The following is a 20,149-nucleotide window of genomic DNA, read 5'->3' as shown; positions in this document are numbered from 1 at the left end:
CTATTATTATTATTATTATTATTATCATTATTATTATTATTATTATTATTATTTCTGAGACCAAATCACACTCTGCTGCCCAGGCTGGAGTGCAGTAGCGTGATCTCAGCTCACTGCAACCTCCCCCATCCAGGTTCAATCTATTCTTGTGTCTCAGCCTCTGAGTAGCTGGGACTACAGACACATGCTGCCACACCCGGCTTATTTTTGTATTTTTAGTAGAGACAGGGTTTCACCACCTTGGCCAGGCTGGTCTCGAACTCCTCAAGTAATCTGCCTGCCTTGGCCTCCCAAAATGCTGGGATGACAGGTGTGAATCACTGCGCCCCACCAGGTCATTGATTTTCTTAAGCCTCCAGCCCTGCCCTGCTTGGAAATGTTTTGGGAAGTTGCTCAGTTCAAAGCTCCCAGGAGTGTGTGCCTGGAGCAGAGTTGCTCTCAAAGTCAGCCTGCTCCCCACGCCATCTCCTCCTTCTCTTCACCTGCACAGCCCCTTTGTCCACAGAACTGGCCTTTTCTGGTAGAAGGAGCAAGGCCAGGTGGTTTAAGCCTTCTTAGGGGGAATGAGGCTGTGTGGTAGTGCTGGGGACTGGAGGGCCTTGGCCTTGACATGGCTCTTCCACCCAGAGCAGCTGGCAGCCAGGCTCCCAGGAGGCAGAGGAGATGAGGGGGGAGGTGAGTTGAGCAAAGGAAAGGAGGTCGGCTCTGCAGTCATGGTTCTAGAACATTCCTCGGATCAGCAGCATCCACATCACCTGCAGACTGGCTGGAAAAGCAGATTCTGACTCAGAACCAACATTATAACCAGCCCTGCAGTGATTCATAAGTACTTTAAAAAGTGGTCAATCATTTCACCAAAGCAGAGCCACACAGTCGGGGGGACCACAGGTGGCCTCTGTGTGCTTGTCTCGGTTTTCCTGCCCCCCTCCAGACATGTTGATTAGACACGGCCAATGCCCAGCCTCAGACCTCAGTCTAATTTTGAAGTAGTCAGAATTTACTATGATTACATAAGACCCTCTTGTTTACAGAACACATTCTCCTCTCTGAGGTGTGGATTAGATCCATTTTACAGATGAAGAAACTGAGGCTCAGATATTTAAGTGACTTGGAATCAAGGAAAGAACACTGGACTAGGGGTCGGGAGGGCTGGGCTCTCATCCTGGGGTTACCATGAGCATGCTGTGGGCCCTAGGGAGTCCCATGCCCTCTCTGGGCTTCAGCCTCACTGCTAAGGTGGAGGGGTTGGGTGAAAGAACGACCCCCTTCCCAGTTCTAAGCTGGATGGCTCACCAGGGACCCCAGGCTCTCTATGCCCGCTGCTGAGTCTGGAATTCCTTTCCTGCATCTTGCCTTTGGCTGCCCCGTTCTTCAGGGCCCAACGCCCTGTCTTCTGGTCAGAACCTAGTTCTGAATGGGTTTTTCCAGAAGTTGTTGCTTTCAGGGGCCCCTGGCAGAGGTGTTTCTGGCTGGCTTTGTCTCTCTGGCATGACAAAGGCTCTGTTCCTGCTGGAGGCATTTCAGGGCTCAGTGGGCAGCTGGGGCAGAGCCCGTGAGACCACAGCCTTCCTGGTGAGCCCGGTCTCCACCACCCACCCCGTCTCTGGGGAAGGCGCTGACCCCATCTCTTCTCCCACGCTGCTCCCTGGCTCTGTGTGCCTGATTACTTCTGGTGAGAGGCACTCCTTGTTCATGTGCTACTGAGTGTCCAGATGGGCCTGCTGGGTTGAGCGGGTGTTGGATGTGAACCATTTCAGGAAGGGGAACCCCACCTTCCTGTTGGTTCTGTTATGGGAAATGGGTGAGCTCAGATAAGCAGTTCTTAGGAGGGGGGATGGTAGGGGTGGGGTGCAGGGGGAGGGGTTTCTGTTTTATGCAACAGCCTCAGCTTCTGGGAAAGGGTCCATTGTGTAAGACCGGGGCTGTGGCCTGTGCCCCCTGGCTCAGGGCAGCCAGCCCAGTGGTGGCAGGAACACTGGCAGGGCAGCCTGCTGTGGGCTTAGAGGGGATGGGCCGTATGGAGGGCCTGGCAGAGCAAAAGGACTCGTCCTTCCAAAGGGACTTTTCTCTGGGAAGGTTGCTCCTCGGGCCACTGCGAACCCTGTCTACTCTCTGAAGGGAATTGTCCTTCCTGGCTTCCACTACTTCCACCCCTGAAAGCACAGGCAGCCGGGTCCAAGTCTCCCACCAGGGATGCAGATGGATTCGGTGTGAAGGGCTGCTGCTGCCTCCGGCTCTTGAAAATCAAGTTCAGGTGGTGCTGAGACCCCCTGGGGGCTGCAGCGCTGTGGTGGATGGGGAGTGTCTGCTGGGGTGAAGATTTAGATGCACATTGCAGAGGACGTGGCTGGTCTGTGGGATGCAGTCCCTCTGTGGAGGTGGCATGGGGAGGGACGGATGCGTGACCTAAGGCGGGTATTTTCAGTGTCTGACATGATCGATACCACCCTGGACAAGGAGGCCAGGATGCAGAAAGCCTGTGTGCCTCGCTGATTGCGGGGGAGGATGTGGCTTGGACAAGAGCCTGGCTCCTCCAGTGCCAGGGTTCTTGTTTTGGCCACTCAACGTTGCTGTCCTGCAGTCCCTCCCTCCCTGCACCTCCTGCCTTCGCGTTTCATTTGAGGTGTCCATGGCAAGTCTGGTCCTTTCCCCCATTTCCTTAGGAATAAAAGTGCAGCAGTGCCTGCTGTGGGGACAGCTGAGGGCAGTGAGGCCCTGGGGAGCTGCTGCAGGCGGCAGGTGGGCGGGACGCCAGCAGGCTGTCTAAGCTGTTCCCATGACGGTCTCCTGTTCTCTGCAAACAGAGGCGTGCAAGGACTCCAGAATTGGAGGCACGATGAAGACTCTGCTGCTGTTTGTGGGGCTACTGCTGACCTGGGAGAGTGGGCAGGTCCTGGGGGACCAGACGGTCTCGGACAATGAGCTCCAGGGTGAGTAGACCAAGCGTGATGTTCCTCTGGCCACAGGGTGATAAGGTCAGAGGGCAGGGTAGCCAACTCCGCTCAGTGCCTCTCTATCAGGCCCCAGTGTTACAGACCGTTTTTATCTTTTGCACTGGATCTGGGTGCCTGTGTCTGGGCCTTCTCCGAGCCTCAGCTCCCAGGCTCCCAGTTCAGGTCCTGCGTGCATTAGACTGCCGGCATTTGCAGGCATTTCCCAAGCACTTTCGGCTGCTGTATTTCATTCAGCTGTTCCCTTCCCAGGCCCCTTGGCCCAGCTCCCAGGCCTCCTCCACGAAGCTGTGTCTAGACCATTGGAGCTCTTATCCCTCTCCCCTTTGGAGTGCCCAGAGCTTGTCCCTCCTGTGAGCTGACTGCTTCTGCAGGATCATTGCTAAAAACCCAGATCAGACATGGGTGTGAGTCTGTTTCACCTCTTCTCAGCTGGGTGACTTTGGGCCACTATCTTGATCTCATGACACTGCCCCCACCCCCCGTTTTATTGCGATATAATTAACAAATAAAAATTGTGTATATTTAAGGTATATGACATGATGTTTTGAAATGCACATACATTGAAATGATGACCACTTTTTATGGTGGGATGGTGGGAAGACTTAAAATCTACTCTCTTAGCAAATTTCCAGTTATCATATGGTGTTATTAACTATAAGCACCACCTGTATGTTAGACCTCCAGGACGTACTCCTCCTACCTGATTGACACTTTGACCCTTTCTCATACCACACTTCCCATGTCTCCCTCTGCGAAGTGGGCGTGGCAGGGGGCTGGAGCATTATGTAAACTGCACATGAAGTGTTCGGCGCAGTGCTTGGCATGGGATAAATACCAGTGAAGTAGCACTTAGGTGACACAGTGTTTTGCTGCATTTGTCACCGGTGCTATGCCTTATTTACTCATCTTATTCCTGTCACCTGGCACTGCATTGGAACAAAGTAATACACATGTCTGGTTAAACTGAACTCTAGAAAGATATGTGTCCAAAATAACAATATTTTATATTTTGATGCTTCAGAGCTGACACTTCTGGGTTTTTTTTTTTTTTTTTTTTTCCTTGACAAGTTTCTTCTGCACCCGGCTCATTCTCCAGGGGCACGCGGCAGTGGTTGAGCATAGCTCTGGGTGTGCCAGTGTGCCAGCTCCCGTGGTCTGCATTTCTGAGCAGTAGGGTGTAGTCAGCAAGGAGCCTGTGATGGGAGCCTGTGCCAGGGCAAGGCTGGGGCCATGCTGCTGCCTGCCGGCAGGGGTGAGGGTCCCAGTCTTGACAGCCCTGAACTGAACGGGCCTTTCTGGCCATTCCAGCTCATTCCAGGATTACATCCCGAGGCCACGTCTTCCTCTCGCCTCATGCTACCTCTTGCACTTCTCTTGCAGAAATGTCCGATCAGGGAAGTAAGTACGTCAATAAGGAAATTCAAAATGCTGTCAACGGGGTGAAAGAGATAAAGACTCTCATAGAAAAAACAAACGAAGAGCGCAAGACACTGCTCAGCAACCTAGAGGAAGCCAAGAAGAAGAAAGAGGTCAGGAGAAGCCACGAACGCCACCCTGCCTTGACCATCCCACTGGAGGCGAGGGAGGGGGTCACTGCACGCTGCCTTGCTGGGTTGCCATGGTGACCCGCAGTCCTCCCAGGCTGTGTCAGCTGATGCTGGGGCTGTAGTTAAGAAGTAGGAAAGGTTCATTCGCTTTTGAAAGCATCAGGGAGTGAGATCTTGGATCAGGTTTTGTTATAAGCCTGGCCCAAGGCCTAATGCCCAGATTCATTTCAATAGATGCTTCTAAACCCTGACCACGTAGTAGTTCCAAGCAGGCTCTGGATGGGGTGGGGGGGGGGGGGCCCGGCGGGGGGGGGTGTCCAACCTTCAGGAAGCTTATCTAGTCGGGTTGATACAGTTAGGGTTAAGGCAGGCACACTGCACCCCACATCTTCCTAGAGTTCTGGACTACTTAATAAAGAAACATCTTAAGCCCAGTAGTGGATATAGCAGGTCTATCCTGTGCTTAATGATTCGACAAAACTAAAACACTATAATTCAATGAACAACTTATTTAAGAAATCAAGTCTCCTTAAGAGTATCCTACAAACCTCCTCTCACAGTCGCCCTACTTCAGATGCTAAGATGTAGCTACCTGCCAGCTTCATGATCCATCATGCATATTAAAAGCATTTCAAAGGCTCTGAGAAGTTGTGCAGTAAAGAAACCTGTGTAACTCCATGAAACCCAGAGTTTTCCAAATTGACCAGGGAATTCATTTTTTTTTTTTTTTTTTTTCTGCTTTGCGCACAGCTCCATGGGAGCCACTTCAGGGAATGCTGGCCTGGATGCAGCTCTACCTTTTTTTCAAGTTTCATGCCCTTTCTTGGCCTCAGTATCAGTTCTCACCATTCTTTTCTTTTCTTTTCTTTTCTTTTCTTTTCTTTTCTTTTTTTTTTGAGATGGAGTCTTGCTCTGTTGCCCAGGCTGGAGTGCAATGGTGCGATCTCAGCTCACTGCAACCTCCACCTCTAGGGTTCAAGCGATTCTCTGCCTCAGCCTCCTGAGTAGCTGGGATTACAGGCATGCACCACCACACCCAGCTAATTTTTTGTATTTTTAGTAGAGGTGGGGTTTCACCATATTGGCCAGGCTGGTCTCGAACTCTTAACCTCGTGGTCTGCCTGCCTTGGCCTCCCAAAGTGCTGGGATTAACAGGCCAGTTCTCACCATTCTATGAGAATCCTCAAATAGCTCCTGGGGAAGGAGCATGTCACATGCTCACACTTTTGTGGTTATCACTGGAGTTTGACATTCAACAATTCTGGTTTTATAATAAAGCACATCACATTTGGAGAAAAGAGCATGTCTCAAAGAGCTACAACTAAGAGCTACGTCTTAGTTGAGGAGTAGGTGAGCCAGAAGGAAAGGAAGTAGGCAGCATGGGTGGCACTTGTGTCTTGGCTCAGTGGGAGGTGGGCTGTCTTTGCCCAGCAGCGGACAGGGAGTGATGGAGCAAGACAAAGACCTCACATAACTCTGAGGTGTGGATAGGCTAATTTTTTTTGAAGACTAATACACTCATTTATAGAGACTTTAATATAGAAAAGTAGAAGAGGAAAAGTTTTTCCATAATCCTTTTGCCCAAGGACAAGTCACTGTTAACGTTTGATCTATTTCTTCCTATTCTTTTCCTCTGTGCTTTTTTGACTGTGGCTATGTACAAAATTATGAATTTTTGACATAAAGAGTACATATGATAATATTCAAAATGGACTATAAACATGCTTTGTAATGATGTACCATTTATTCTTTGTAGGAACCACAGTTTGTTTAACCTGTCTCTTTTAAGCATCTGGGTTGATTCTGATTTTTTTTTTTTTTTTTTTTTTTTTTTTTTTTTTTTTTTTTTTTTTTGCCATAGGTTAATACTGTACCGAATATTTTTAAGCATCTTTTTCTTTGTCAGGGGATTCCTTTGAGATAGAGTGTTTTCTTTTGTTTTGTTTTTTGAGACAGAGTTTCGCTCTGTCACCCAGGCTGGAGTGTAGTGGTTTGATCTCAGTTCACTGCAACCTCCACCTCGTGGGTTCAAGTGATTCTCCTGCCTCAGCATCCCAAGTAGCTGGGAGTGCAGGTGTGCACCACCACACCAGCTAATTTTTGTATTTTTAGTAGAGACGGGGTTTCACCATGTTGGCCAGGCTGGTCTCGAACTTCTGACCTCAAGTAATATGCCCGCCTTGGCCTCCCAGAGTGCTAGGATTACAGGTGTGAGCCGCTGCACCTGGCCTGAGAGATTCTTAGAGAATTATTGGGTCAAGTGGCAAGGACCCATTAGAGAATTGTGACAGCTGGTGTGACTTTGGTGTTGAAAGCCTGCCATTCCCTTTGCATGCCAGGGGGCATGGTTGCAATAGAAAGATAAGATTCAGGGAGTCTGCAGCCTGCTTTGGAAGATGAAATTTAAACACCAGAAGCAGAGAATAGAAAATGAGGCTTCAGGGTAGTCACTGAGTAGATGATCAGCGCACTAAATCAGAGAGAGGTGCTGTCCACCTGGGTTCCAGGAGTTGGGAAGCTTCTAGGAGTTAGGGAACCGTTGGATCTTAAAGGATGAGTGGATTCTTCAAGCCGAGTGGGAAGGGGATTCCAGATGGGTGAATGAAGGGAAGCCTGAACTGGAGCAGGGGTGCGCACTTGCATGCTGGGTGGCCATCCTGTGGGAAGGCCTGCCCTGGGCAGAGGGCCTGGCACCCAGCACCTCCTTGGGTGTGTGAGCCTGTGGTCTCTGTGTGACTCAGCCAGCCTCATGTCTTCCTGTAGGATGCCCTAAATGAGACCAGGGAATCTGAGACAAAGCTGAAGGAGTTCCCAGGAGTGTGCAATGAGACCATGATGGCCCTCTGGGAAGAGTGTAAGCCCTGCCTGAAACAGACCTGCATGAAGTTCTACGCACGCGTCTGCAGAAGTGGCTCGGGCCTGGTTGGCCGCCAGGTGAAAAGGGACACAGTGGCCAAGGCTGAGTGGGGAAGGACGGGAGCCTAGTGAAATATGCTTCATTCCACATGCCAGATGCAATTGATTAGTATTGGCTGGCTGCATTGGGGCCCAGAGTGCCATGCTCCATTGGTAATGTCTGGCATGAGTAGTGAGAGTGGAGTCATCAAAAGGATGTAGGCCAGGTATCTACCTTCTCTTAGAAAACTCATGCAGCAGTGCTTAGCTAGATGACATAACCGCTTCGTGGGATGGCAGAGCCCTGTGTCCACTTATGTGGAAGGATTTAATAACTTTTTTCTTTTTATTTTGAGACAGGGTCTCACTCTGTCACCCAGGCTGGAGTGCAGTGGTGTGATCATGTTTCACTGCAGCTTTGACCTCCTGGGTTCAGGTGATCCTCCCACCTCAGCCTCCCAAGTAGCTGGGACCACAGGCACGCACCACCATACCCAGCTAATTTTTGTATTTTGTTTGTAAACTTGGAGTTTGGCCATGTTGCCCAGGCTGGTCTCAAACTCCTAAGCTCAAGTAATCTTCCTACCTTGCCTCCCAAATTGTTGGGATTACAGATGTGTGCCACTGTGCCCAGCCAATGTAAGATTTTTTTAGTATATTAGTATTGCTCCTGTCCTCTGCTGCAAGGCTTTTTTGATTGGGACTCAGTGAATTGCTCCAGTCCCTGAAGTCACATCAGTTGGCCCTTAGCTGAGCAGGGGGTGGATATCATTGGTGGCCAAAGATGACCGTGGATGAACCTGAAATGTTGGGCCTTGTGACTCTTATGGCCTCCCAGGTGTCTCAAAACTGTCCCCCATGGAGGGAGGTAAAAGGAAGGGGCATGGACCTGACAGTTGGGGTGCCGGGGGCTGGTCCAGCTGGGCTGTTGGTCACTTGCTATGTGATTGTTACAGCCATGGGCAGGGCCTGGCCTGGCTCCCCGGGGAGTGGGACGCCAGAAGGCCATGGCCTTGGTGAGCTTCTCCTAACTGTGCCCATGCTGGCTGTCCCAGCTCGAGGAGTTCCTGAACCAGAGCTCACCCTTCTACTTCTGGATAAACGGCGACCGCATCGACTCCCTGCTGGAGAACGACCGGCAGCAGACACACATGATGGATGTCATGCAGGACCGCTTCAGCCGCGCATCCAGCATCATGGACGAGCTCTTCCAGGACAGGTTCTTCGCCCGGGAGCCCCAGGACTCCTACCACTTCCTGCCCTTCAGCCTGCCCCACCGGAGGCCTCACTTCTTCTTTCCCAAGTCCCGCATCGTCCGCAGCTTGATGCCCTTTTCTCCGTATGAGCCCCTGAACTTCCACGCCATGTTCCAGCCCTTCCTTGAGATGATACACGAGGCTCAGCAGGCCATGGATATCCACTTCCACAGCCCGGCCTTCCAGCACCCACCCACGGAATTCATACGAGGTGAGAAGGGGTGGAAGCTCACAGCCTTTTGAGCAACCCGTTAGATGCTGAGAACCATGCCGAGGGCTCAGTGGGTGTCATCTCGATTTTTCCCCAGCAATATCACAAGGGTGATATTACTCTTATTTAAAGAGGAAAAGAACTGAGCTGGGCGTGGTGGCTCATGCCTGGGATGCCAGCACTTTGGGAGGCCAAGGCGGGAGGATCATTTGAGGCCAGGAATTTGAGACCAGCCTGGCCAAGACAGTGAGATCCTGTCTCTACAAAAATAAAAACTTAAAAAAATTAACCGGGTGTGGTGGTACACACCTGTAGTCCTGCTACTTGGGAGGCTGAGGCAAGAGAGTCATCTGAGCCTAGAAGTTGGAGGCTGCAGTGATCTATGATTGCACCATTGCACTTCAGCCTGGGCAACAGAGTGAGACCCTGTCTCTAAAATAAAAAATAAATAAAAATAACAATAGGAATCAGCGGGTTCCATCTCTGCATGGCTGGATGACTGACTCTTCTTCCCTCGTGTGTCCCCAGAAGGCGATGACGACCGGGCTGTGTGCCGGGAGATCCGCCACAACTCCACAGGCTGCCTGCGGATGAAGGACCAGTGTGACAAGTGCCGGGAGATCTTGTCTGTGGGTGAGTCGGGGTCCAGACCACAAGCTGCCCCCTCCGATACCTTGTGTCCTGGGGTTACTGGGACCTCACTGGTACTGCTTTTATGGTGTCAGACAGATAAGCATTTGGATTCCAGCTCTACCGCCTTTGGGCTGTGACCTGGGGCAGGTCCTGAGCTTCACGCAGGTTGGGTTCCTCGCCTTAGAATGAGATGATGATGCGAGGCTGTCGCTGAAGTCGGTGAGACGTCGATAGAGATGTACAAGTGCCCTCCACCCCATCGGGCCCGTGTTGAAAAAAGCTTGTCGAAAAAAGTCATCCCCCTGGGACTCCTCAGTGATTCTGTTCCCAAGTGCCAGGCGTTGTAAGCATCTTCATTTCCCTCTGCAGATTACGAAATTGCAGACAGTATGTATTTTGTTTAACAAAACTGACCAGAGGCCAGGCACTGTTCTAAACACTCGACATACATTTCCTCAGAATGACCCTCTGAGGAAACTGAGCCATAAAAAAGTTAATAACTTATCCAAGATTGACCCCGACAGGGGTGAGCTGGGCTTCAATCCTAGGGCACTGTGTTCTCTCCCGGGGCCCCTCCCAGCCTCTGGCCACAGAAGTCACAGATCTCAGTACCTGGGCATCCAAGCAATAGTCCCTTTGGTCGGCTGGTTGATCCCCTAGGCAAAGGGAATATTTCCCTTCAACTGTCCCCCTCCGTTTCACCAGCTCTCGTTATGGGTTACTTCTTTCCACTTAGAGATAACAGCTGTGACAGTGTTTGGACTAGTTCCTGGTACACAGCAGTTCATACTCAGAAAGAGTTAATTGTTTCCCCTTGTAAACAGCTTATCGATCTGGTGGCTTTGCTCTTACTTAATGCTTAGTTTGAGTTTCCCATGGCAGGCCGCCAGGGTCTAGTTAAACATTCCTAGCCTCACTCCTGTAATTTTAGAAGCCACTGCAAAATAAACAGTCGTGCTTTAAGAGGCTGAAGTGTAAGTCACTGTAGATGAGTGCACAACCAGGCCTTGGGGCCTTTTCTATAAAAATATCACAGAGTGGCATCAATTACATGGTACCTCACCACAAGAAAGTGAGTCACGTTAGGGCCTGAAGAGAAGATGTCCAGTTGCCGGGGCCCAGGTTGGACCTCTTATGCTGATTTTTACTCTGTTGTTGCAGGCTGGGCTCAGATCTGGTGCCAATCTTAACCGTCATTGATTACAGCTGAGAGCGCAGCTGGCGCCAGTCTTACCAGTCATTGATTATAGCTGGAGTACAGTGGTTCTATCTTGGCTCACTGCAACCTCTGCCTCCTGGGTTCAAGTGATTCTCCTGCCTCAGCCTCCTCAGCAGCTGGGAGTGCAGGTGTGCACCAGCACGCTCAGCTAATTTTTGCATTTTTAGTAGAGACGGGGTTTCACTATGTTGGCCAGGCTGGTCTTGAATTCCTGACCTCAAGTAATCTGCCCGCCTCAGCCTCCCAAAGTTCTGGGATTACAGGTGTGAGCCACCGTGCCTGGCCTGAGATAGATTCTTAGAGGATTATTGGTAAGAGTAATTCTGTAAGCTAAGCTAAATAGTCCACACTGAAGAGGACTGCCTACTGTTATTTAAGGTGTTTGCAACCATATAAGCATGTACTGCCTGGGACCTCTAGACCAGGATTTCTCAATTTCAGCGCTATTGATTTTTTTTTTTTTTTTTTTTTGAGACAGGGTCTCTCTCTATCACCCAGTGGCTGCAGCCTGATCCTCCTGCCTCAGCCTCCTGAGTAACAGACTACACGGGTGTGCCACCATGCTTGGCTAATTTTTTTATTTTTAGTAGAGATGGGATCTTGCTATGTTGCCCAAGCTGGTCTCCAACTCCTGGGCTCAAGTGATCCTCCTACCTCGGCCTCCCAGAGTGCTGGGATTACAGGTGTGAGCAGTGCCGACATTTTGGGCCAGGTCATTCTTTGTCGTGGGGGGCTGTCCTGAGCAGTTCAGGGCGTTTGGCAGCACTCCTGGCCTCTACCCACTAGAGGACAGCAGCTCCCTTCCCTTCGTTGTGACAACCAACTTCAGAACTTGCTAAATCTCCCTGGGCGACAGCGTCACCCCAGTAGAGAACCTCTATTCTAGACTAAGCCTCGGCTCTCAAGGACTTTTCTTATTTTATTTTATTTTTTTTAAGACAGGGTCTTGCTCTGTCACCCAGGCTGGAATGCGGCAGCGCAGTTTTCACTCGCTGCAACCTCTGCTTCCTGGGTTCAAGCGATTCTCCTGCCCCTCCCTCCTGTGTAGCTGGGACTATGGCTATGCGCCACCATGCCTGGCTAGTTTTTGTATTTTTAATAGAGACAGGGTTTCACCATATTGGCCAGGCTGGTCTCAAACTCGTGACCTCAAGTGATCAGCCTGCCTCAGCCTCCCAAAGTGCTGGGATTACAGGTGTGAGCCACCACGCCTGGCTGATTTTTCTTATTTTAAAATTATTTTTTGGTAAAATAGTGAAGACTATTTATTACATATTTATTTTCAACCTGGCATCTTGTTAGTAATTCTGTTTCTTTCCCCACCTAACATTTTATTTTACTATAAATAATTGCAGTCATCATCCTAAAGCATAGGCAAAATCTCCCTTCCCCTAACTCACATCTGATGTACCTGCCTCTGGATATTTTTGAAATAACTTAGGGGGAGAAAAACAGTAAGAGCTAGTGGGCAGTTTCCAGCTCTTAATGAATCTGACAACTTGCAGCTCAGGGCCAAGAGGAATGAATTCTCTTTTCCCTGCTCTCTTGATGAACTCAGTGACCAGCCACGGGCGGGCAGGTAGGCGGGCAAGGACCCCCGGCCACCAGGTGCCAGTGTATCAGCTGCATGAACTCTTGGCACCGGAACTGCCACCTCTGCAGATATGCTCAAAAGACAAACTTGGACTGGGTGCATTGGCTCACGCCTGTAATCCCAGCACTTTGAGAGGCCGAAGTGGGTGGGTCCCCTGAGGTCAGGAGTTTGAGACCAGCCTAGCCAACATGGTGAAACCCCGTCTCTCCTAAAAATACAAAAAATCACCCAGGGGTGGTGGCAGGCACCTGTAATCCCAGCTACTCTGGAGGCTGAGGCAGGAGAATTGCTTGAACCCGGGAGGCGGAGGTTGCAGTGAGCCAGGTCACGCCATTGCACTCCAGCCCGGGCAACAAGAGCAAAACTCTGTCTCAAAAAAAAAAAAAAAAAAAAAAAAAAAAAAAAAAAAAAAGACAAGCTTGGAGGATTGTCCAGAACCACAGACCCAGGGTAGGAAGAGCCCCAGCTTTGGAGCTGAAGACCCTGGTTCAATCCTGGGCCCGGAGATCATTTCTTCTATGGCTCTAGGTAAGCTACTTATTACTACTTCTGTGGACCTCAGTTACATTATTGGTCAAATAGGAGTGCTAATCCTTAAGTCAGAACAGATCCAATCTTAGGGAAAAAGGATATCCAGAGAGAACTTTCTGTGGTGTCTGGGACGCAGGCGGTACCACACAAATGGCAGCTGTGAGTAATATTCCTCCTCTCTGGAAATGATTTCTGGCAGTGAGAGCCACTCCAGATCTGAGAACATGAAGAACTTGAGATCAACGCTTTTGGAAGTGTGGTCAACACAGTTTGTCACAAGAGATAAGGGTCTGGCACCCAAAGATCAATTAATGATGTCACGAAGCACACTGTTTAGGTCAGTTGACATATTTTTCCAGAGCAAGGCTTCTCAGGCTGGGCGTGGTGGCTCACACTTGTAATCCCAGCACTTTGGGCAGACTGGTTGAGCCCAGGAGTTTGAGACCAGCCTGGGAAACATAGAGAAACCCCATCTCTACAAAAAATGCAAAAATTAGCTGGGCATAGTGGCATGTGCCTGTAGCCCCAGCTACTCAGGAGGCTGAGGTTGGAGGATAGCCTGAGCCTGGGAAGTCGAGGCTGCAGTGAGCCGAGATCTCGCCACTGTACTCCAGCCTAGGCAACAGAGCAAAACTCTGTCTCAAAAAAACAGAAACAAAAACAAAAAACCCAAAAGACTTTCTGGATGATGGAAGCAGCATCTAGATTCACAGTCCGAGGCAAAACCTTTATTTTGTTGTGGACAATTCCAGTTTGGGCCCTTCCCTTAGGGAAGCACTGCTTTTGTTCCCAGCTGCATGTCCTGACTTCCATTCATTCATGCTTCTATCCCTTTGTAGCCTTCCCTTCACACCTCTGCCTTTCGTTTCTTCCATCTCTGGGCAGACTGTTCGGCCAACAACCCCTCCCAGGCTCAGCTGCGGCGGGAGCTCAACGACTCCCTCCAGGTCGCTGAGAGGTTGACCAGGAAATACAACGAGCTGCTGCAGTCCTACCAGTGGAAGATGCTCAACACCTCCTCCTTGCTGGAGCAGCTGAACGAGCAGTTTAACTGGGTGTCCCGGCTGGCAAACCTCACGCAAGGCGAAGACCAGTACTATCTGCGGGTCACCACGGTGAGCTGTGTCCCAGCCATATGCTGTGGTTGGGGAGCCTGAGCTGTGATCGGGAGCAGGGGCATGTGTGCTTTTGATCAAGCATTTATCACATGGCAGGAAATAGAAAACGTTAGGTGCCCTTGTTGCCTGGAAGCCTCATCACCCACTCGGGGAAAATATAACTCTATTTTACAGAGGAGTAAAGTAAGAGAGGTTCCATAGCTTGGCCAAGGTCCAAGGTGTGATAGCTGATGGGTGACTTGGGTGGGTATTCGAACCTGACTGCCTGACTGCCAAGACTATTTTGTTGTTGTTGTTTTTGTTTTGGTGCACAAACCTGTGAATAAACCAGAAGCCTCTGTTCTTTCCTCAAAGCTACATGGCTGCCCTCTGGCATGTAACATGGCTTGTGAATTAGTACATCATTCTCTGCCAGTGATAAAAACTTCTCTCTCGGCCAGAGATGGTGGCTCATGCCGTAATCCCAGCACTTTGGGAGGCCGAGGCAAGAGAAATGCTTGAGGCTAGGAATTTCAGACCAGTCTGGGCAACATAGCAAGATTCCCTCTCTACAAAAAATACAAAAATCAGCCAGGTGTGGTGGCACACACTTGTAGTCCCAGCTATTCAGGAGGCTGAGGTGGGAGGATTGCCTGAGCCCAGAGGTGGAGGCTGCAGTGAGTTGTGATTACGCCACGGCACTCCAGCCTGGGTGACAGAGTGAGACTCTGTCTCTTAAACAAACAAACCAAAAAAAAACCAAAAACAAAATAACATATAAAATAAAAAAATCAAATAAAAAAAAACTTATTTCTAGTACTGGGCACCCTTCTTTTTCTTTTCTTTCTTCCCTCCAGACCCCCTGGATTTCTTTTCTACTCTAGTCTGACCAATGGCTGCCCAAAGCAAATGTTTGGAAACCACTTTTATTCTTTGGGGTGCTCCCTGGGCTGGCCATTTACAGATGGCATTTGCCCCAACACATGAGTGTCTGTGAACCAGGTCACTTGTCCACTGAGCTGTACTGATGTCTAGATGCGTAAGAAGCACTGGGGTCAGCTCTCCAGGTTTTCTTAGAGGAGCGGGAGGACTTCCCTATCAGAAGCCTGACTTCTGTTGCAAAATGCACGCATTTTGACCACAGTGTTTCAGCTCTTCTCTTTTCTTTTGTTCAATTAAGGTGGCTTCCCACACTTCTGACTCAGATGTTCCTTCCGGTGTCACTGAGGTGGTCGTGAAGCTCTTTGACTCTGATCCCATCACTGTGACGGTCCCTGTAGAGGTCTCCAGGAAGAACCCTAAATTTATGGAGACTGTGGCGGAGAAAGCGCTGCAGGAATACCGCAAAAAGCAAAGGTAAGCAGGCGGGTCTTTCCTGCCAGCCTGCAGGGCCCAGTGAGTCTCTGGGAGCCAAAAAAACAAACACAAAAAAACAAACGAAGTGCAGACTCCATAGTCTGGTAGGAATGACTCCACCTGGAGCCAGAGCCCAAGAACAAAGCCAGGAAGTTACCGGGAATTTTGTTTTTCCTTTGGAGGATGTTTTATTTGGTGGATTACTCTTTTTTATTTCAGGGAGGAGTGAGATGTGAATGTTGCTTTTGGACCTACGGGGGCATCTGAGTCCAGCTCCCCCGAGATGAGCTGCAGCCCCCCAGAGAGAACTCTGCATGTCACCAAGTGACCAGGCCCCAGCCTCCAGGCCCCCAACTTCGCCCAGCCACTCCCCGCTCTGGATCCTGCACTCTAACACTCGAATCTGCTGCTCATGGGAAGAACAGAACTGCTCCTGCATGCAACTAATTCAATAAAACTGTCTTGTGAGCTGAGTGCATGGAGGGTCCTCTTTTTATGTTGAGTTGCTGGCTTCCCAGCATGTCTTCATTTTGCTATTGGGGGCGGGCGGTGGTGGGGGGTGGGTGGGGTGGAAAATAAGTAAAAACAAAAAAGCAGTGGCTGAGATGCTACAGGGACTGTCATACAGTGGAGAATAAAAGGGATATGACGACAAGGTTGATCTACTTCAAGAATTGCTTGCTTTTAGGAAGAGAGATGTCTCTCCCTGATGTCTCTCTCTCAACAAGCCAACTAAAATATATTCCTGAAAACTGAAGCTTTTCTGTTCTATTATAAAACTGTCAATGTATTCTGACCAAGGCATGGCAATCTCCTAAAGGAATATGCTGAAAGTTAAGGCGAAGAAGCAGTAACAGTAAGATATACTTAGTATTATAACGCAAAATTGATGTTTTTCTTGTGAAAACATTTGGTGCCCGGAAGTCCAAATGACCAGTTTTATTTGTAAGAGCTGTTACTTCTGCAGCAGTTTTATTTGTAAGAGCTGTTGATTGCGAGTTGTAAGAGCTCAGCATCCCAGGGGCACCTTCTTGACCGGCATTTCCTGTCCACTGCCAGTTTATACAGTCTTCCTATCTTTCCCTGGACCACAGGAGTTTCTCTGCTTTCAGTCTGAACCATAGCTGGGCTGCAGCACCCTACGCTGCCAGCAGGTGGCCATGACTACCCATGGTACCAATCTCAGTCTTAAAGCTCAGGCTTTTCGTTTATTAATGTTCTCTATAGAATTCTGGTCATCAGACGTACTGCAATGGAACAAAACTCATCTGGCTGCATGCCAGGTGTGTAGCAAAGTCCACATGTAAATTTATAGCTTAGAATATTCTTAAGTCACTGTCCCTTGTCTCTCTTTGAAGTTATAAACAACAAACTTAAAGCTTAGCTTATGTCCAAGGTAAGTATTTTAGTATGGCTGTCAGGGAAATTCAGAGTAAAGTCAGTGTGATTCACTTAATGATATACATTAATTAGGATTATGAGGTCAAAGATATGTGTTTAAGTGATCATAATTGTAAAGTATATGTCACATTAATGTCACACTGTTTCAAAAGTTACTTTCTCTTTTCCATTGTTATGTTACTAGGCTCTGGCAGTCACTATATTCAGTGGGTTTTTTGGTTGCTGCTGCTTTTGTTTTTCTTCGAGACGGAGTCTCACTCTGTTGCCCAGGTTGGAGTGCAGCGTGCGATCTTGGCTCACTACAACCTCCAACTCCAAGGTTCAAGCAGTTCTCCTGCCTCAGCCTCCTGAGTAGCTGGGACTACAGGCACATACCACCAGCTAATTTTTGTATTTTTAGTAGAGACGGGGTTTCACCATATTGGCCACACTGGCCTCGAACTCCTGACCTCAAGTGATCCACCCCCCTCGGCCTCCCAAAGTGCTGGGATTATAGGCATCAGCCACCATGCCCAGCTTTTATATCCAGTGTTTTGGATTTTTTTTTGTACACTCTTATATACTAGTACCCTGAAAGATCCTAGAGCTGGTTCTGAGGCTTCCTGAGACCCCTTCTCTGCACCTCCTTCTCCCTCTGCACAGTGACCTGGGCTTGGGGGTCCTTAGATGTCTCTCCATCCCTGACAGAGGTTCCAACCTGAGGCACTGGGAAGACTGAGTCACGACATGACTTCACCAAGGTGTGGGGATGAGATGAGGCTCATTCTGACTGGGGGACTGCGGATTCTGAGGCCTCAGTGTCTGGCTTCTAGGACTCTTGTGGCAAAGGGGGAGCAGGGCTTGATGTGCTGAGAAGAGAGGGATCTGACATCTGTCTGGAAAGGGAAGCGGCACCAACCCTGCTGAGCCCCTATGTTGACACTTGACTGTCATCTGCCAGAAAATTGTAATAAGATACAATCTCGCATGGATACAAGGTGAAACGGCACTGGACTTGTGCAGTGCACGGTGTGCACAACTGTAACAGTGGCCCTGGACCAACTACTTCATGTAATTTCACTAGGTTCCCATAATTCTCTCCAAGGCAGGGGTTATTTTCCCCACATTACAAAGGCTTCCCAGAATAGCCTGCATCAGATAAGTGTCTTGTGGCTAGGAAGGCCAGAATGTGGGAGCGCCACCCCAAGCCTCTGTGGCCCACAGAGGCTGCTGAAGGAACTTCGGGGTTGCCCGCCCCTCACTCTGAAGTGGCCCGGAGTAGGAAAGGGGTGGGAGCCGGGAAGCCACCCAGGTGTGCAGAGCAGAGCTCTGGTGTAGAATCGGAGGCAGCAGAGTGGGAGGCAAAGCGCTTTGATGTGGAAATACCTGACAGTCTCAAGCAAACTGCTTGTTCTGTTAACTGTGGAGTTATCTGGACGTCATAGAGTCTGCTTGAGATGTTACCAGGTGATGGAACACTGTTTAGAATGAATAAAAGGTTCACATTTATGTCTTCAAATGAGCTGAGCCTCCACAATAAACCGGTTCCAGGAGCTGTTATCCACAATGAAACATGAGGCTGAGACACGACACATCACAGGGTGAGGTCACTGTGAGACAGGCTGGGCTGTGGGAATAACAGGGACCACGTTTTTGCAGTTGTGCCACTGGTAAGTGCTGAAGCTAGTAATGAACCCAGGTCTGACTCTGGGGTCACAGGGCCTCATTAGAAAATAGGATAGTGGCAAACCTAGGAAGTATACAGTAGTTCTAGAGACAATGCACAGAGGGCTTGGGTCTCCAGGGTTTATTGTAGAACCAATGATTACTAAGTCAGCCGATGTGATAGCAACGAAGGCCAGGCCTGGGGGACACATTTACAAGGTTAATAATGAACGCTTTGTTTGCTCTTCTCCTACGCTGATCTGGTGAATCTGTAATCCCAGCCCCTTGGTCATAATCCTCCTAGATGACAGCATCTCTCAGTGTTGGCTGGGGCCACATTGCAGTGTGGACAGCTCCTCCTGCCCCGGCCCCCACCAAGCCACACTCAGGGCTAGCTCACTGGGGGTCCAACAGCTGCCACTAGCTAGCTCTGGTCCAGCCCAAGGCAGGGTGGGGACCTCCTCAGGGTAGGACAGGGGACAGGGAGAGGTATAGCAATACTACCTGCCTGTCCTCATTTGTTGCCATCAACACCCAGAGGAACAAAGACCATGGCCTTGAACTGGTACCAGACATCCTCCCAGGACCCCAGCTTCACCCCTGGTCCTACTCAGGTGCCCAATACTATAAAGACTAGCCCCCATCCTTAAGGTTAATCACGAGGAGGGGGTGGCAGGGGGACACTTACTCCAGCCTCACATTCATAAGAAGACATTGACGTATTTACAAATGACTTCATGAGTATAAAACCACAGAGACGCACTGACACCGTCAAAGGAAGGTGTTTGTTTTCCACATTGAAACCTGTGCCCTTCACCAGCCCACGTGCTCAGAGAACACGAGGTATTTTTGTTTGTTTGTTTTTAAATAGAGATGAGTTCTTGCCCTGTTGTTCAGGCTGGAGTGCTGTGGTGGAATCATAGCTCACTGCAGCCTCCAACTCCTGAGCTCAAGTGATCCTCCTGCCTCGGCCTCCCTAGTAGTTGGGACTACAGGTGCACACCACCACGCCTAATGGTACTGGTTTTTAAAATTGTAATGGCAATTACCTTGAGCACAGCACAAAATCATCTCATTCTGTGTGCGTCAGAAATTTTCAACCAAAATATCAGTAAGTCTGTTTTAGAATTTTCTGGAAATGTCTGGACTTCTCTTAATCTCTGAAGAGCCCTGCCACATGGGGAAGAAAACCAGGGTGGAAACTAAGATACACCACCAGGCTCAGATATTTATTGTGTCTTTGCTGAGATACTGCCTTGAAATTCTTCCTTTTTACTGACTCAAGGCCCCCCAACCTGGACTTTGGGGTGAGGGTACTCAGCTATTCTTCTGTCTTCCATTCTTCCATTTTGGGACTAGCTCCCAACTTTGGCCTCATTCTAGTAACCGCAGACCTGGCTGGGCACGGGGGCTCACGACTGTAATCCCAGCACTTTAGGAGGCTGAGGCGGGTGGATCACTTGAAGTCAGGAATTCGAGACCAACCTGACCAACATGGTGAAACCCCGTCTGTACTAAAAATACAAAAATTAACTGAGCATGGTGGCGGGAGCTGCTTGGGAGGCTGAGGCAGGAAAATCGCTTGAATCCGGGAGGCGGAGGTTGCAGCGAGCCGAGATCGCGCCATTGCACTCCAGCCTGGGCGACAGAGCGAGACTTGGTCTCAAAAAACTAAACTAAACTAAATAAAATAGTAACTGCAGACCTAAGGATAAGACCTTTCTCGCAGGGGACTCGGAGCCATCCCTTCCAGTTTGAAACCAACTGTCCTGTAGCGAACTCTTCCTTTTCGGCAACTCCCCTGGTGCCTC

The 20,149-nt window shown here is 49.5% G+C and overlaps 1 protein-coding gene across 1 annotated transcript in view; it reads left to right on the top strand.

The window, feature by feature from the left end:
- Positions 1-15,766, top strand: part of CLU (clusterin) — a 17,322-nt gene extending 1,556 nt beyond the window's left edge. Inside the window, 8 exon segments of the mRNA XM_023216792.2 lie at positions 2,805-2,930; positions 4,335-4,483; positions 7,265-7,435; positions 8,452-8,863; positions 9,392-9,496; positions 13,726-13,955; positions 15,118-15,293; positions 15,513-15,766. Coding sequence (XP_023072560.2) covers positions 2,805-2,930; positions 4,335-4,483; positions 7,265-7,435; positions 8,452-8,863; positions 9,392-9,496; positions 13,726-13,955; positions 15,118-15,293; positions 15,513-15,522 — 1,379 coding nt within the window. The 3' untranslated portion in view covers positions 15,523-15,766.
- Positions 15,767-20,149: the final 4,383 nt, after the last annotated feature.

This window comes from Piliocolobus tephrosceles, chromosome 7, assembly GCF_002776525.5.
Source record: "Piliocolobus tephrosceles isolate RC106 chromosome 7, ASM277652v3, whole genome shotgun sequence".
NCBI classification, from domain to species: domain Eukaryota; kingdom Metazoa; phylum Chordata; class Mammalia; order Primates; family Cercopithecidae; genus Piliocolobus; species Piliocolobus tephrosceles.
This window is presented reverse-complemented; position numbering and strand designations above follow the sequence as displayed.